This window comes from Branchiostoma lanceolatum, chromosome 1, assembly GCF_035083965.1.
Source record: "Branchiostoma lanceolatum isolate klBraLanc5 chromosome 1, klBraLanc5.hap2, whole genome shotgun sequence".
Taxonomy (NCBI): Eukaryota; Metazoa; Chordata; class Leptocardii; order Amphioxiformes; family Branchiostomatidae; genus Branchiostoma; species Branchiostoma lanceolatum.
In genome coordinates, this window is record NC_089722.1 from 39,368,636 (window position 1) to 39,388,106 (window position 19,471).

The 19,471-nt window shown below is 41.9% G+C and overlaps 2 protein-coding genes across 2 annotated transcripts; both read left to right on the plus strand.

Annotated features, from left to right (window-relative positions):
- Positions 1-4,003: 4,003 nt before the first annotated feature.
- Positions 4,004-8,016, plus strand: LOC136426258 (uncharacterized). Its single transcript, XM_066415069.1, has 6 exons — positions 4,004-4,074; positions 5,289-5,476; positions 5,802-5,932; positions 6,336-6,505; positions 6,728-6,927; positions 7,830-8,016. Exons 1-6 carry the CDS (start codon positions 4,004-4,006, stop codon positions 8,009-8,011), a joined length of 942 nt encoding a protein of 313 aa, XP_066271166.1. The 3' UTR covers positions 8,012-8,016.
- A 2,145-nt stretch (positions 8,017-10,161) lies between these two features.
- On the plus strand, positions 10,162-18,971 carry LOC136428249 (uncharacterized). The gene is made up of 13 exons (XM_066417617.1): positions 10,162-10,328; positions 11,140-11,349; positions 12,208-12,311; positions 12,688-12,815; positions 13,893-14,032; positions 14,613-14,720; positions 15,480-15,638; positions 15,937-15,996; positions 16,709-16,856; positions 17,168-17,301; positions 17,711-17,827; positions 18,221-18,361; positions 18,732-18,971. Exons 2-13 carry the CDS (start codon positions 11,152-11,154, stop codon positions 18,831-18,833), a joined length of 1,539 nt encoding a protein of 512 aa, XP_066273714.1. The 5' UTR covers positions 10,162-10,328; positions 11,140-11,151; the 3' UTR covers positions 18,834-18,971.
- The last annotated feature ends 500 nt before the right edge of the window (positions 18,972-19,471 follow it).

The window sequence follows — 19,471 nt, forward strand, 5'->3', positions numbered from 1 at the left end:
CCATGTTTTCTGAGCTTGTAATTGATGAAAAAATGTTACAATATTGTTTTTCTGTATTATGATTAATCTACAACCAAGTAACGTCCTCCAAAGCTGACAGTTCGGCATTATCACTAAGAGTCAATATAGACTTAATCTTTGTACTGCGATAAGGGTGTACCTCAATGTTTGTCCGCCTAGACATGTCAATCATCAGCTACATTTTTGTCATCATAAATATTTCGGCAGAAGGCCTTCGTCGACTGAACAGGTAAGACATCCTTCTTCCTTTTTTTCCCTTCTTGACAGAAAACAAATCAACAGTTCTGGACTTGAAAATACAATACACCAAACCATAGCAAACAAAGCAATATCATACAGAAATCCATAAGAGGTTGTGTTTTTAAGGTTACATCAGGTTCGTAAGTCACTGATTAACAGACTCTTTTTACACAACCAAGAGATTTATTCCACCGACGTTTTGGTGACCATCTGTTACCTTTTTCAAGGCAATTCTGACTGGTTCACATAACAATGCACCACAGGCGTTGCTGCTTATGCATAATGAGACGCATTCCCAAACGCAAAATGTATGTACAAATCACAGGAGTCACAAATCACATTATGTTTAAGCAGCAACACCTGTGCTGCATTGCTATTTGAACCAGTCAGAATTGCCTTGAAGAAGGTGACAGATGGTCACCGAAACGTCGGTGGAATAAATCTCTTGGTTGTGTAAAAAGAGTCTTTTTATTCAAGGTTACATAATGTTTGATGTTTTCTGGCCTCGTATAAGGAGATATGCGTATGAGCAACGGCACGAACTCGTATATCTTTACTGCACCGGAGTGACCTATTTCTACTTGCCTGTACTTTTTGTAGACTTGACTCTTGAAACTAGGACTTTGAAAAAATACGTAGGACAAACAACAACCAGTATCTAAAGTTAAAAGTGACCCGGGCGTCTTGAAAAGACGCATAGGGGTGGCGCCCATCTCCATAGCCCTTGGGCCACACACATTTCAGTCACTACAGCAGGGGGCTGGTCCGCTGGTAGTGATGTGTGTGTTTAACTTCCACACTCTTTCCCAAATGCTGAGTGCTAAGCAGAGAAAGCAGTATGTACCATTTTTAAAGTCTTTGGTATGACCCGGCCGGGGTTCGAACTCACGACCTACCGAGTGCCAGGCGAGCACTCTACCAACTAGGCCATTGCACCGGTGAAAAAACCCCAGTATTTTGTGTTTCTTTTTGATAATTTCTAAGGACTTCCGGTTTTCTTTACCACCCCAATTGCCCCAGTTCGACGTGCATGATAATAAACCACCTTGTGACAATCTACTTGTAGGGGAGATTCCAAAACTGACTATATCACTGCCTTTAAAACACGACAAAGGGGTTAAATAATAATACTGTTTCTATTCAGCGTACAAGTGTACAGAATTGCAGGGCCCAAGTTGGGCCCTGAATTGCACTGTCATTTACACTTATTGCGCATAACATTACATTACTGGACATGAATAAATAAAAAGGTCAAAAGGAATCAGTGACCATGCAGTAGTGAAGTCTTTAAAACATTTTGAAGCTTGACCCAAGGAATAACAATTGACAAAAGCATTTGAGTAAAGACAGAAAACAGAATGGGACAGTCATGAATAGCCATGCGGTACAGGCATGATCAAACAGTTCCTTTGGATTCCCAGTTATACTGGTTACTTTGTATAATATTTCTGGTTACCCTGTACATAACCAAATGACTAGCTAAGATCTGTTGTGCTTAGATGTGGCCTTGTGCCCTTATATAACTATACATGACATTTCTTGCAAATGGCATTACAAGCATATATTTCAATAATAGCTGCGTAAAGCTCAGCTCATCTTTAAAGTGCTACATCTCTAGACTGTTTGGTCTTCAGAATAAAACTGATTGTGCAGGAAACGTTCTGAATATAAATGATGTTTTCTGTATGGATGCTGTCCGCTATATGCGCAAAGGTTAACAGGTCGTTCAGTGTGATATAACCAGTCATAGCTAGCTGCTACAACTTGCCTGCAAAGCTGATATTTTACGCCGAAAGTTTGTTATACCGGCTGTACGGATACCGTGAGATACACAAGCTGATGTGTTACGCCAAAGGGTGGTTATACGGGCTATACAGATACAGAAACTGGTGCGTTACGGCGAAGGGCGCTTAAGCCCCCGTCACAAATAAGAAATTCAGCTCGGCCGACGTGTTGGCGAGCTTCAAATGTGCATTTTCGGCCGAAGTACGGTCGACGTTCTGTTGATTATGTGGGCTTCGGGCGAGTTTTAGAAATAAAAGTTGATCCAAATATTGGCCTTTTACCAGGTTAGTCGATACTGACTTCGTCCATGTCCAAGAGATGGTACCATCTCATGGGGGATTTTAAGTTTTTAGTGTTCGACGGACGTCGCCTGAGATTTTCATTGGAAAATACGGTCGACGCTCGGGCGATTTTGAAATTCGGCGAGCTTCGGGCGATCTACAAAGTCGACCGACGCTCGCATGCATTGTGACGGGGCGTTACACCGTCTATACAGATACAGGTGGTGTTTACACGTGTTCCAACATCACACGGACTATGGGCTAGGACAGACCCATACCTGGCACAGAGTCCAAAATGATATACTAGCCTCCGCTGCAACATTGTAATAATAGTTTTAGCGATAGCGCCTCAACGGTTGTCCAGCATCATTATTTAAGTGTATTTCAACTTATTTAAAACACACACCGTCCATTGATTCATAAGTCTCTCGAAGGGCGAACAGTAGAGTGATTTGAATCAATTTGGGCCTCTTGCACTGTTCCTTAATCAAGAGTTTACAATTGTGACGTACTTGCATAAAAGGTAATGACGAGGAGGGGTCCAGAACTAAGGTACAAAACTCAATTCGGGGAGCATATTGTACATGTATGAAGTCTTCTATCTGTTTCCGCTAAATTTAAATCATTTGATAGTTCCCTTGTAATCAACATCCTTTTGAAAATCGGTAGGTAATTGGCAAGAAAAACAAGGGTGAAATGTGGTCAGAGCTGTGTGGGTCGCGCTCTTCATGCCATAGAATCTGCGAAGACATTGTCAAAGTGTTTTTTGTGAAATCCAATCGTATTTCAACTAGAAAGAAGTGGGGATCTGGCTGATGGTTAACATATACGTATGCTAATGTTATCAATGGCCGTTTGTTTAGAAATTTAGAACTTGTTTCTCAGCGACTCATTTTGGGTTGTTTCGTTGTATCACTATAATGTTGGACTACATTTATTGTTAATGCTGGACGAGGGGTGCTACTACTTGACCTTTGCAACGTATGCAGCATAATCAGCTACATAGCAAACACAGGTGCTGAACTGTTTACTGCTGACATGAAGAACAAACATTATTTTCAAACAAAACCCAGTTTAGTCCATTTTTGGTGACGCTTCAGGTGCGAAGGCATTTTGCAGTATCATGAGCACTATGAATTATTAAAAAAAATGCACGACTTTATTTTGCTATACCTCGATAAGTGCAGATGCGGTGAATGGATCTGTTTGGTTTGTAGGTAGGTATAAGCAAAATAAAGGGCCTGTGCGATGTTGGGAACCTAGCGACTTTCAAACGCACTGCAGAATAACTTCCCGTTTTTATACCCCATGTTCTGGACATGATCATGATTCTTTGGTTCCAGAGAGCGCTTGGGCTTAAGACAAAAATAATATTTATGTAGATTGATTTTGGCGGCATATCACGGGGGGGGGGGCATTTTTGTTGAAGACTTTGGGCGAGGATAACTCAAGAAAGAAAAAAAAAGAATGAATTCATGTCATGTAGGTAGCCAGGTAAAGATTGATCTTTTTTTTGTATACTCAAAGACAGATTATGCACATCATGTAAGGAATAATTCCGCTGCGTTCCATGATAGCACTTATAAACATGTGGCCTCGCCAATGTTTTTGAAGAATAACACAATCTTATCATTTAAACTAGAATCTGGAAGAAGAGTGCGGGGACTAGAGGAAGCATGAGGAAGCTGCTGTTCTTTTTCCTCGGCGTGGTGGTCGTGTTGCTGCCAGCACCAACAGACAGCCATTGGTATGTTCAACCTAAAGCTTCCCTCCCACTGGACCCGCGGCACGCTGGCGGCATCGCTGCGTCCTAAACTGGATTAGTGTTACCATTGACTTTAGAATGGGAATATCATTCAAAAAGTACAAATATGACCAACAAGACAGCACAACTTAAGAATATTAGTTTTTTTGTCGTTGAGCGCGTTGTCAATTCGATCGGCCGCAGCGACGCCGCCAGCGTGCCGCGGGTTCAGTGAGAGGGGGACTTGAAGTGGGTATTTCACTGGACTGCACCAGATTGCGCTAGAAAATTGCGTCAACTTTGCGAATTTGGTCCAATTTCCCCTTGCGTTCACACTGACGTAGGACGTACTGGTACAATACGTGACCTTAACAAACAAGATGGCCGCGCCCGTAATGTCACATTCTTAGTTTTGGCTCCAATCAAAGATACATAGATAATTTCATTTAAAACCCGCAGTATTGCCACTGACTTAAAAATGAGTTGATACACAATGATTAGAAATTAAAGCTATCAAAAGACATCAGCGGTTTTGCACCGCTTTGTACCATTTTGCGTCAATTTTAGTGGTGACAAATTGAGCCGGTTTGCCAATGCATGGCGCAAGTTGACTCACACTGCGCGACATGGCCTCGGATCCTGACGTATCCTGGCGTGATCCGGAACCTAAGATCCGGAAGAATCCGAACGGATCCGGGGCCGTATATTTCTCGGCAGGCTAATGGGCAACAAATATTGGGACTCAAGGTACCACTTACACAACTTGTGTAAGTACGTACTTACACAACTCAATTATGCAAGTGGTACCTTCAGGAGTCCCAATACTTGGATGCGCATTAGCCTGCCGAGAAATATACGGCCCCGGATCCGTTCGGATTCTTCCGGATCTTAGGTTCCGGATCACGTCAGGATACGTCAGGATACGTCAGGATCCGAGGCCATTTCGTGCAGTGTCAGTCCATTGAGATACCTGCTTACGACCTTATATTATGGACAGGTTTTAATGTTCCCAATGTAGCTGTAGTGGTGGACTGAATCCACGAAAACATACTGACTGTGACTATGCAAATACAAATAAAAGATGAAAGTTTTCGATTTACTTTTATACACATTACGTTTTCGACAATGCATTCTTACATGTATGGAATCGGTTTTTGATAGTCTTTAGATGTTTCATTGCACGCTTAACCGATATAGTTTTTATCATTTCTTTTCAGCACGAAGGAGAGATGCTCTGTGGAGAGTAAGCTGCAGACGTGCCTGTGCTCAGACACTCATTATGACGTGAGGCGCCTGCACAAGTCTGTCTGGGTTTCCACCACAGTCTGGGACCTGTCCCTGATAAGTGGGAAGGTGCGAGCCAAGCGGAAGTTGAACAAGTACCTGAAAGGCCACAACAGTGAAGGTATTAAGGCATATATCGTATTTCTAACTCTTTAACTAATAATTTCTATATTTCTATATGAAGAGATAAATGTGTTGTAAAGGTGAACATTGTTCGACATATATTATGATGCAAAACGGGATATCACTTGTAAGACTGGTAAGAAAAATATATACTAGATAATGTTCTTCATTACAACTAACCTCAATTAGGCCATGTTGATTCTATCATATGGATGATATCCTCTAGCTCGGAGGACCCAAAACTGATGCGACCGTGCGAATGAAAAAATTTTTTGCATTCACGTTCTTCTGTTGAGTCTCAGTTGAGTGATGTTTTCTTCCAGGGTTGAAAATATCCAATCAGCTACCGCTGGTGACGCAGAGCTATATCCCTACTGACCTGAGGGAAGTTACTGTGTCTTATCCTCTTCCCGAGGAGCTGTGGAACAACCCGCCCATGCCCAAGGACCCGAGGGTAAGACGTTTGTTTATATCACTCAACAGAGACGGCGGGCGGTACAAACTTCCTTGCCAGTTTTGACCCCTTGCTGACGCCAAGTATCTTTAATGCCTCGTGATCTTGGTGATAGGTCAGATAATCAGCCCCACCCCACCCTAATGTTTGAGGGGAAGCTACTAGTTAATCATGTTCCTACATGCGGTAGATAGGCAACGTGATTGGCTGGCGACAGCACGTGGGGGAGTATTTGATTGGCTGACAGCTTGCCAGCTTTAATGCAGTGAGAATCCCTAAACTCAGGCCGGTACGCCAGGGACAAAGGACGTTGTTTGTCACATACACGAGAGAAGACCTAGCACTGAAAGGATGGTCTATAACAAGTATGACTAAATCTTGATACAAATCACATTTCTAACAGGTCGTGCTTGACGTAGTGCCGGAGACTATCATGTACGTGCGCCCTTTCCCGGCCGGGTTCCAGGGCTTCGTGGCCGACCGGGAGGCGAAAAGTTTCATCAAGACACTGACCGATCACGGAGAACCAATCATCTCAAAGGATGACTACTACTTCATATTCCAGTATGGCAGGTAGCCTGTAAAACTTCAGACTTAAGATTGATATTTCGGCATCGAGTGGACCCAACACTACTTTTGGACATGGGGTCACCAACTTTTTTTATGTTGGTTTCTTAGTTGATTGGTTGTATTATTGGTTGTTTGGTTTTTTTTTTTGGTTTGTTGCTGGATTAGACAATATTAATAGGATAACGAAAAACGCACGAATGATTTTCGATTTTAAAACCTTTTCAGCGACAACCCTGGAACCGTGAAGAATGAAATCGCCGTCTTTGCCACAAACACCATTCTGGACGAGTTCTACAGGGACATGGAAGACTACCCGCTTCACCTGCCAACATTCCTGAGGGGCCATGGCATCAAGTGGTCGACAGGGGGCGCTATAATCAACGTGGACCTCGTGCGACAGGAATGCGGAACGACGTTTTGCACTGGTCAGAACAAACGTTCTTTCGTTCAGCCAGAGCCTAAAAGTGACTAGTAATTTTGTAACTTAAATAAGGTGGAAGATGAAATCCACTTTATTGTATATTGTAGTTTATATAACAACGATAGAAATGCTTTGTTTGACTATATAATGGGAACGTTTTCACACTTTCAATTTATGTCTAATATTGAGAAATTCATCTTCATTATGTGTTTTGACCATGCAATACTAAACAAGTCCATATCAACTCATATTTCTAACATTACAAAGAGACGAGAAAAGGTCGAACCTATGCATTAGAGTAGTTTTAGAACCACTGTTTTAGTTAGCCTTAGAAATCCTGTCAGTGTCATTATATGAATGTTACCATGTATTTTGAGGGCGTGAAAGTACAATAAAGGTTATCATTAGTAGTAGTTACACACAGGGCAGCACATATCCTCGCTGTTTCAGTAGCAAGGTGTGCTTTATCAGTTGCAACCCTTTAACGTGCTCGAGGCACCTCCTCGAACACGGGACCTCCATTTTACGTCCCCCCTGAAAGACGGATGCAATCTCAACCAACATGCCTCTTCTAGGATTGAGCCGGGGTCTCCCAGTTACGTACTGATTGGAACCAGGAACTCAACTGTGACGCTGCTACCAACTGAGCTAATGGGACAACCTCGATCAGTACAAACATCCATGCTTTGCGTACTAGCATATCGTGTATTTTGGGGTACAAAAATTGTAAGGCGTGCATTTCTTCTCAGGTACCTCCTGCACTGCTAATATCATTCACGAATCGCGAGACAAGGAAAACCCATTATAATTTCTTTTAACATAACATAACATAACATAACATAACATAACATAACATAACATAACATAACATAACAGACACTATACTGCTATTTCTTTTCATGACAGATCCTGAATGCCCAAAATACACCGTAAAGAAGGACTTCGATGGTGTGGAAACTCGCAAATACGGGACCCTTGGAACGATTCTGTTTCAGGGGGCGCCGACATGCTACGTGGAACGTACCCATCAGCTGACACAACCCGGTATATACGAAGTGTTGAAAGGTACGATCTGTTGTAGACTCTGATAGGACGGACAGTGAATTTCATATGTATCAGATCAGTCTCTGGTAAAATAACGATCACAGATACGTTATCATGAACGTTTGTTTGTGTTAGTACTAGATATGATAAGACTGGATTAACCAAATTTTGAACACGTCCTCTGGACTTCTTTAAGATAACTGAGAGGAGTGAAATAATCAGGATCCAGTAGCCTCCATTGAATCGGCACGGGGCTGATACCGACTTCCAATCACGGTGACCGTTGTCCCGCTTAATGCCTCGGTCACATTTGCACCGTTGCCCGAAGGGGGTGTAGTCCCGGCCGGGCCCCGAAGCCACAAATTAGTACCGGTTGACTGCCTAGTACCGGGTGGTACCTCCTGGTGTTCGCACAACTAGCTCACGACGTATATTTCTTACCGGGTCCCGGGTTGATTTGAAGTCCGAGTTTAAGTAGCCCCGGGACCCGGCCGTGCCAAAAATAGCCCGATAGCCGCAGGGTGTCCCACGAAAATGCAAATAAAGAAGCCTGTAAACTACCCGACGGGGCCCTTGGCTTTAGCATAAGCAGCGTGGTGGGTGGTAATACGTGACACTTCCGGTAGGTGAAATGATCTTGGCAGATCCTCAGTTACCCTAAAGCCCCCGTCACAAATCAAGAAATTAGCTCGGCCGACTTGTCGGCGAGCTCCAAATGGCGATTTTCGGGCGAAGTACGACCGACGTCCTGCCGATTCTACGGGCTTCGGGCGAATTTTCGGAGCTCGGCCGACGTTCGCGTGTCACTGGAAGCTGCGCTTAAATTCAGCGAGGCCTCGGCGACGATTTTTGAACTCGCACAGCTCGTCAACAGTTTGCCCGTAGCTCGCCCGAGCAACGCCCAGCGCTCGGCCAATATTCGGGCGGGCATCCGAGGATTTTAGACCCGATTTTTGATCGGTCGGAGGTCGCCCGAACTCTTCGGCCTCGTGCGAGCCTCGCACGGGCCTTGAACAATAATCGGACGACCGTCGTCAGTGTTCCGGCCGACTCATGAAAAGTAAGGCGTGCTTCGGGCGAGCGTTGTGCAGGTGTTGATGGGAACTTGGACGGGCCTCGGCCGAAGTCCTTCTTGTTTATAGATAAAAGGAAACGACAGTTTGGTTTATAACATAAGATGATAAATGATACTGTAATATTAACTAATACTAATTTCAACTTGTCGAAGAATGCTGCCAAACTTTTCTAATGAAAGACAATTCAATGCAAAGTTAAATTTTCATTCAAAAAAAAAATATAAATAAAATGTTGACACCGAAGACAATGCTTCTTGTTTCAATTTGTATATTAATGAACTGGGGCTTGACTTTTGAGGTTTGACTTCACTTCCTGAGTTTTTTCTCCACAAAATGACTAGTTGAAAGTCCACTGAGTCATTATAGATCTATGTTTGTCTGCCGAGGCACGCCCAGGCGTCGGCAGGGCGTCGATAGGCTTGTCAACGGTCGGTCGAAGCTCGGACGGCGTTCGCCCGAGCTTCGGTCGATTTCTATTTGGTGAAAATTTTTGGATCGGGGTTAAACGACTGATCTGTTGACTTTGTGGCTCCTGCACTTGTATTTTGATTGGTCTATAACAAAATTCCTCTTTATGTGATTATTTTCAGTGTGCCCACCTACTTCACTTGTGCCCTACAGATTTGCCACAACTCAGAAAGTAAAGTTGGTCCAAATTTGAGATTGTTACCAGGCCATTTGATCCTGACTTCGTCCGTGTCCAAGAGATGGTACCGTCTTATGTGGGATTTATGATTATTAGCGTTCGACGGACGTCGCCCGAGCTCTGTTCAATTTGTGACGGGGCAGGTTTTCAGTGAAAAATACGGTCGACGCTCGGGCGAATTTGAAATTCGGCGAGCTTCCGGCGATCTACAGAATCGGCCGATGCTCGCATGAATTGTGACGCCGGCTTAAGGAACACCAGAGCACTGTTTGAAAATTTGGTCACAGATTTGATTTGATTTATTTGGCTAACGGTAAAACCTGTCATAGGAAATAACACGCGCCGAATTACTGAATTTCTGTGGTCTTCGATCTCTAGTTTTGACTTGTAATGCAATAATACGAATAAACAAAAACATTAACATCCGTTTATGATCGTTTGTTTCCCCCACTTTCCTTTTGGGTTGAAGAAAACGGTCTAGCTGAGGGTAGAAACTTTTCCCGCCTCAGCCCACTAGCCACACGGGTTGCCCAGAAGGAACCGTGGCGCAATGGCTGCAGCCGTTACTACTACTCTGTTTATGCATTGCGGGAGGCTGAAGCTGCACAGATATCTACAGGGACGTTTAACATACAATGGGTACGTGTTGTATTAAAAGTTCATTTATACATGTACAGTATATAGATATTGTAGTCGGTATTGCTGAAATGCCAAAATAGAGTTTTAGCATGAAATTTCAAATTTGTCGGTACATAGAAATATAAAAAAAAAGAATATTACTTTGCTCCAAGACAAGAATTGCGACTCATCAAATTTTCAACCAGACCTCTGGTTTTCTTCACCCTTGAGTACCGGGTCCATGTGTGTACCGGCCTAGACCACCAGCCTTCCTTGAATAGAGACGGGGGCTGGCACAGACTTCCGATCACCTTTGACCCGGTGTTCACGTCACACTTTCAGAAAGGGGCATGCACTGTGTGATATGGTACTCAATTATCTTGAAGAAGACCTGGTGGAAAATTTGTTGAGTCGTTCTCCTTGTGTGGGAGTTATAGAGCAAATTATTAAACAAGCCGCTTAGGGATTTATACTATTTCATTCTGGCTCCATGGCCCAAAGCCATCTGTCACCAAAATACATTAACCGGAATTTCCTTTACAGTACCTTTAACAGCCGCAATGAGGGCCACAAGCAATGTGCATCTTCAGTGTCGCACGGCCACATTCTAAATTTCATCACAAGAAAACCACGGAAACTCATCAAACTTTTGTCCGCGTTCGTACATTGTTACAAATACGCGCACAGTCACAGAAAACAATACCTCCTTCACGGAGGTTATAAATGATTGGGGCTTTGGAGAAGAGAATGTGATATAGCATTCTCACATCAGAAGAAGAACATACATCCGTCTGCAATTTTCAGACTGACTTCTTCTATACACTTTTTGCAGGGTGGACGCACGATGGGCGAGATTACGAAATTAACCTTTGGCAATTTGACCGTTGACGTCATGTGCTTCGGAGGCTATGGAGAACCAGTCAGCTCGTTCGCTGTTGGCCGTCGCCTGAGTGACCATGTGGCGGGAAAACCAACCTGCCGCGACGCCATCTTCATTCCCGAGTATAACGTGCAGTCTCGGCTGTTCGACAGACACAATGAGGTAAAATTATCTGGCTAGAAGTTGAACTGTCATTGCCAACACACACAGCATTTTCTACTGATCAACCCCAGTCTTTGTCAAGGCATGAGCAATCCACTACTTCTGTGACGTCACATTTAAGCAGATACTAGTAGAACCCGTGACTTGGTGAGCAGTTTATCATAAGTTCCAAAAAGTCTATGGCGCCCCCCGCCCGTGTTAACGGATGGTTGGCAAAGACTAGGGTTAATTAGTCGAAAATTTGGGTCAGTGCAATTTTTTGTGCGTTGGCTATTACAGTTTAACTTTGATCCAAAATGACTTCTACCAACGCAGATATAATTTCAAGTGCCGTTTTTCTATCATGTCTTATTGCATCCTTAAGTCATGATACACCCCATCCTAGTGGGTAGAGAGCTTGATCTGCATGGTCGCGGGTTCGACTTCCTGACCGAGTCACACCTAGTACTATCAAAAAGTATTCCATGTACATTTTGCTTATGCCCCCTTTCCGCCAGAGGCGGCGACCGCGCTACGACCACTGAGCGACCAAAGATTGACAGATCGCTCAACGACTTGTTTTGTTTTGCGTTTTGTGGTTTATTGTCTTATTTATCTATTTATTAATCTTTAGGGTGTTCCCTTCAGTTAACATTGTAATCTGCATGTATTTTAAATCATATTTTCACATCTTGTATCATATTCCAGTTATTGAATCAAGGGTAACAAAAAATGAAATTTTCGTCACTGCAGTGGACAGGGGGTGGGCCTTAGCACCCAACACTTATAAATTAGGCCATACTGATTTGATTTAATACACATTTGTACTAAACGGTCACTTCTTTTGTTTCTATTAATATCTTCAACAACCGACTGCAGGTTTGGATATCGTCACCATTTTACCCTGGCGGTCCGACTCAATGCTACAGCACATCAAATTACGACGAAGAATATACGTTCAACTTTGACCTTCCGGAAGACTGGTATTGTATTCAGACATAGAACACTTTGTCTTTATCATCAACATATTGAAGTTTGTCTTCTTACTTGTATATGCTGAAGGTGCAATATTCAAATTTAATAGTATCAAATCTTTAGTTGCTATTTCCAAGTTTCATAACCTGATCCAGTGTTTTTAGCTACAGTCAGTGACTTTTTTTTCTTTTCCAATTAGCTACTCTATCCATGCATTTTCCACGCACTTTGCACTTTTCTCCATCCCTTCCATCCTCCATCGAGGATAATCTGAAGGCCCACAATGACATATTTAGCCCCCTACGCGAACCATTTCAACGAAATTTGATATATAGACCTGTTTATCAACCGGATGTCCAGTGTACGTCTGTCCTCATTACACAGGTTCTACATGCCACGGATGGACCCGACTCAGTTCCGCTGTTTTGGGTTTGGGACAACCGACTCCAAGTGTCCTCAGTACCAGCTCGTTCAGAAATTTGATCATTTCTGGGAGTTCAAACTTCTTAACAGTGAGTTCCATATTTTTTGGTAATATTTACAATTTTACGAGATTTTTGTCTTCTATAATCTAATCGACATCCACAAAGTTGTAACTCGCAATATCAGATGCAAGTGAGGTTTACGCAATGAAAGAGGTTTTGGATATTAGAACTCCTGATTGAGTTCCGCTTATATCATCATGGAGTTAAGTTACCTTGAGCTCCAGTGCTAAATAGGGTAATTTTGATAAATTATTGGCCGGATACATGTTTTACAGTATATCTTTGTTATCATTTTGATACAACCATTATGTAGCTAGCAACGTGTTCCTTTCTATATTCGGCGTGGACTTACAAACGCACACTTCATTCAATGAAGCAGTTTTTTTAATTGACAAAGATCACAAGGACAACTTGGCACTAGAGTCAAGTTGGTAAGTAACGTTTTTCAAAAAACAGGTCCACATAGAAAGTACACTTAGTAAACACAACGATGACAATGAAATGATAATGGAAAGATAATGATAAAGCAAGCATCTGTAAGGTGATATAGATTTGTCAGGGTACACGACTTGATAATCAGACTTACAGCATAGCGGTTAAATAAATGTAATTAGTTCGTTTAGTCCAGCGGCATTGCTGAAAAAAACCTGAGCAATTGTGCATATCTGTCTAAAAACTAGTGCCAACTTTGGCACATGCGTACTTGAACATGTGATACATTTTCTGTCTGAAAATAACCAAAAGACACGAAATTGATTCTGGACAGAAATTGTGATGTCTACATTTTATTTTCATTCATTATCCATTAAACTACATTCGTGCTAGTTTTGGTGCTTTAGGGCAAATTTTCCTATTTTTAAGCTATACATATATATATATATATATATATATATATATATATTTATATATATGTATATATGTATATATATATATATATATATAAATATATATATATATATATATATATATATATATATATATGTATATATATATATATATATATATATATATATATATATATATATATATATATATATATGTATAGATAGATAGATAGATAGATAGATAGATAGATATGTCTATTTCATTCTTCATCATTTTCAGCCAGATGGGTCTGTACCGAAGCCCAGTCGTGTGGACTCCGTGAAGCGCAGAAGAAGTCCCTGAGCAGGCTGCTGTCTTACATCAACGGGAAGAACGATGCCGCTACCACCATGGAAACCACACTTCCTATCCTGACTGTTGTACGTTTAAAAACATACACGTAACTTTGTCCTCGGTCAAATCGAAGAGGTTATATATTCTATATAACCTCCTTGGTCAAACCTGTGCAAGTGACCATATTTACACAAGGATTACCTGGAAAATGTGACCGCTTCTTCATGAGTTTCAGTTTATTCAGATCTGAATAAACTCAAACTCATCAAGAAGTGGTCACATTTGGCAGGTGATCCTTATATAGATACATGGTCCCTTATATGCTTTCCCTATTGACACAAGTATCAAGAACCCTATCCACGTACACCAGATCTTATTGGTCCACTGAGTGTTTGTCTTGGGTAGTTTGGACTATATTTCTATCTATAGAAAAACCAAAATGGAGATCCTGGTATAAAGATTTTCTAAAAGCGTGCATCACAATCTCACTACGTGCAGAAGGAATCTATCAATTTTCCGGTATGTATCTTAGGAAATGGGACAGTTATATTTAGTGATAACGTACGACATAACATTGGGTGATTTTGTACGGAAGATACCAGCATATTTCCAAATCAATTTCAAACATTGTTGAAGATTAACTTGATTTATAATTTCGAATTCCAGCAAAAAGTGCGTGACTTCACAACAGCGTCCTGTCAGAAACTGGTCAAACAGTGCTTTTATCTGCCTACTGAGCACCATGAGAACCCACCTAAACCACTGGATCCAAAGGTAAAATCTAGTAATTATGCCTTATTTGTGCAATATAACAGGTATATGCATCTTGTGGTCGTAAAGATAGGGTAGAAGAATGCATTTCCAAACTCAGCTCCACGATGTGACTAGAAGTAGGTTCAGTCATCATTGCCCTTAGAAACGTAGCAGACGGACTATCGAAACGTTTGTACATAATAGTCCTCCGGCCTGTACAAATCCGGTGTCACACGTACACACAGCAGGATAATAGCTAGCCCCAAGAGTCTGCGAGGTCAAAGCGACATTTTTGGCAGTTGTACGACCAGTGTCCTCTCGATCACTGCACAATTTCAAGGAATCGCGATCGGTCGATGTTCCTTTGGCCATGTCCTTTGTAATAGGGTGGATTTTTAGGCGAAAAATGCGCTGGACTCTCTAAACAGTGAGCATAATAAATTTGGACTGAGCAGTTGGGGTTGGACTAGTGCTTCTAGACTCTCACATTTTGTACCCATGGGTCAAATATTTTGTGGAAAAGTTCTCTGTTACATGATGGATCATAATACCTCCAGTGAGACTCTTCATGCTTAATTTTTCCAAAAAATCTCGGAATTTCTCTTCAAAAATTCGCGATTTTTAAAAAAACATCGAGATTAAAAAAAAAACTATTACAAATATGTTGATCTGGAAATTCGGCGAACGTCTGGCGCTAGAATAGCATGACTCAACGAACTGTGATATCAATTGATTTACCATCCTGATGAATCTCTTCACCGATATCCATTACCTTTTTAGGTTTACATATCAGACGCTGTGGAGAAGATAGAGTACTACTCCACACGGTATGACGTCGCCCAGGGAGAATCCTACGAGCAGGTTGTAGGGGAGCTTCTGCAGAACCTCTTCGCTGAGATGGGCGATCTTGTTGGAGGGTTCCCGATAACATATCATCAGGTAAGAAGCTGTGATTTACACCATGTGTACTCTAGTCTTACATATGTGAATAACAAACAAACAAACAAACAAACGAACAAACAAGCAAAGAAACAAACAAGTATGGTGGCGGAAACAGCGATGACCTTACTTGGAAAGCGCAAACCTCATTCAATTTAATTAAATACGGCTGCCTAGCTGTTATCTAAATCATAGACGGTAGAGAAATCGCAGGCCAAGGCAGTTGACCATGCATGTATTTGATTTGTTTTTAAATGCAATACATATTTTCATATCAAATTTTCTTTTTGCATGGCAGGATGTTGTGCTTGACAGCTACTTCCACGACGAAGGAAAGTACATCGAAATCTTGAAGAAGGTAACAAATAAATCTTCAATACGTGTGAGGGAAAATACACTTCTTTAGCATGTAACTTTCTGGGGAGATAGTCCCCGCTGTAGATGCTATTTTCCCTCTAGCATCCAAACACCAGCAAAACGTTGTCTATTGCCTTCGAAATTTCAATAACTATATTGTAGAATATCATGTTGTATATGAACGTTGAAACTCTGTATGTACATATCGGTTTGACAAACCTCCAGGGGGTGCTTCTCCGTTCCTTCTCCTTGAGTCAGAGCGAGTCTGTGCACACTCACTGCACAGAGACAGGCAGCGGTGTTAGACGTTCTTTTCAAGGACATACCCAAGGACGCAGTGAAGCGCTATTTCAAGACTATGACCGATATCGGGACTGGTCCCATCAACCTCAATGAATACAATGAAAAATTGATGACTTAAACATACATCTTAAAAAGTTAGCAGCACCTTATACACGCACGTCTACCTAGTGCTCTCTTTGCATTCATGAGATAGCGGGTTGCAGGCTTTTGAAAATGGTACATCCTGCTCTCTGTTTGGCACTCAGCATGAGAAAGAGTATGGTAGGCGGTGAACGCACCACTATCAGTAGATTAGCCTGTTGCTGTAGTGCTTGTACAATTAAGTCGCTCAAGTGCTACAGATGTGTAGAAGCCATACACAGCGAAAGGTGTGTGAATAATTTTAACGTTACACCCGCACATGTGTCTAGGTGTCTCCAGAGCTGGCATCATTCAGGACTGAAGATGAGACGGAGACAGTTATCAACGGAACTCACCCTGACTGTGGGGTTCAACCATGTCTCCATCATGAGACCGTTGTGGACCTCGATGGCTTTTCCCAAGTCAAATTTCCGTCTGGTAAATATGTCTTTTCATCGTCCATATATGACCTTTTCTAGGTACACCGAAGTGTCAGACATACGTAATATACCATGCTGTTAGTTAAACGGCTTTGTGTACAGTTTCAGATCCGAATTCAGTTGAACGTGCTTCCGATATGTTATCAAAATTAGAGATACTTATTTTCATATCGTTTGTATTGACCTAACCATTACCAACATTGTCCATTTATAAACTCGGACTGTAATACTGTAGTACTCGTACCAAAAAGAATGCTACCAATAATTACATTGTGTATATGACTCATTTGGTGATATTTTATCTAATAGCGAAATGGGCGTGTATCAAAGTCCCCGAGTGCAATAGTAAAGAAGGACGCCTTGCTATCAATGCAATGGTTCGCTACTTCGGAGGTCACAACGCCGAGGAAGCGACGATGAGGGATACGGCAGGAATCATCCGGGTGAGTTTGTGGCAATGGGAACACTTGCCCCTGGCGGGTGAATTGATTTAGAAATTGAATAGAGACGGGGGGGGGGGGGGGCACAAACTGTATTACACGTTGGATCCTCAAATCATGTAATCGAAGACTAGACTACCACAACCGTGGTAAATTAGAAGTAACAATCTACAGAATCTACGTATGTGTGGAGAAATTATAAAGATAACTTAAATAACAATTTGTGCTCTATTTTCCGATGGTACGTTGAAAGGACCCCTGACCTCCTCCCTTGAACTCTTGAAAAACGGCCTCGGCCGAAGAGTGTATGTCGTGCATACTGTCAAGGTTAAATAAAGGTTGAAAAAAAACACACAAAAAAACAGACTAGCAAGAGTGTGCAAACTGATTGATCCCGTCTTCGTCATTTCAGTGTCTTCAGAAGGAAGAGATTTGTAGTGATCCCCCTTGTGAGGAACTAGGACTGTTGTGCCTGCCGTTACCGCCTGAGTACCAGGACAAGGATGCCCCCACGCCAGTCAATGAACAGGTGAGGTTACATTGACCTAGCTGCCAATCTCTTCTATGTTCCATACGAACACAGCAATAGCTGTCGTTTCTAGGGTAATGATAACATCAAGTTATGCTTAGGTCCCAATTGGGAAAAAGGGCCCCGGCAGGTAGTTCATGAGCTGTTTCTTGGCACTTTCGGGCGTGACTCCTACGTGGCCAGTGACCCTGAATCATTTTAACTCTGACTTAAAATCAAAACGGGACCCGGTGTCGAACAGACGCCGCGAGATGATCGTGCGAGCTCCCGGGAGGTAACCATGGGATACATATCTGGCTTCCCGACCGAGACTACAGCCCCTGCGGGCACCGGCTCAATTGTGACCTGAGTATTAGTGACGTACAAGTTCTCATGTGAATGGCTTGGTTACAGATCACCATAGAGGAGGACCCCATCCCTGAACTTTACATAGCCAAAGTGGAAGGTGCAGGCTTGATCTTAAACAGCAATGCTAGAGAGACTGTTAGGAGCCTCGCTGGTGCCCTTCAGAAGAAAGAGATGACTTTTCAGAAGGTGGGTATTTGTTCAGGTGTATATTTCAGGTACGCAGATGTCAAATAAATGCTTCCAAATTGGACATGGTACACGGTTTACACATTCGAGTAAAGAAAATCCAAAATAAACATTAATGAATTAAAATTTAACACAGCGTCTTGAAATTAGATTGTAATGTATGAGGCCTGGGATCACAATTAGTGTACGTATTCACCTCATTATTTCTGCTACTATTTCAATGTTTTAATTCTAACATACACTCTTACTTGATTGCCACGTGACCTCCAAATTCAAGTATCGCGATTTTCATTAAATTTACAGTATTCATCAGCAGAATATATTCTGCCGTTCTGAGACATATATTGATGTTGTTCTTCTCTTCCAACAGGATGCTGTCTTCCGTATTGCGTACGGTTCCTTCTACAACCCTATGAGGAATGGTGCTGTGTACGTTGGCTTCCGGAAGATGAGCGATGATAGTTCTAAGTAGAAGATCTGACAGTGACGTGTCAGGCAGGAAACTGTTGCGTTTAAGTACACAATCCTGCATATTTCTACAAGTCAATAATGTACCTTTCTCATCAACGTACCTTTCTATTGAAGAAATAAAATAAATCTGATTTACCAACCACCGTGCGCTCTTCAATCTGTATGTTAGTTGTTAGGCTAAGTCGACGTGAATTATGTATTTTAGACAATAAGGAGAGGTCTGCATTTTATTAATTTAGTGAATGTGACTTCAACTTATAAACTACATGTATGGATGATTCAACGTGTAACTGTCCATGACTGCAGTACTTTGTGTTCGGGCTGAATATTTTTGAATCATCATTCTCACAAACACGCAATTGACAGTCGTTAATTTGCAGTTTTTCCACTGGTTGTTCGCGATATAACGTACAAAACCGAGTTTTCACAATACAAACCTGATCTAATCCGGGAAATGTGCAAAATGAAAATGATAGAGATCTCTCTCCTACATGGTCTACACAAAAAGTAAGGAAGAGATATTGTGTACAAAAGAAAATTTTAACCAGATAGAAGGATTTGAGGAAAAAATATGCAAATGTATACACCCAAATCATAGTCGAATGGGGAATTGGTAGACATAGACCAAGTCATCTTTGG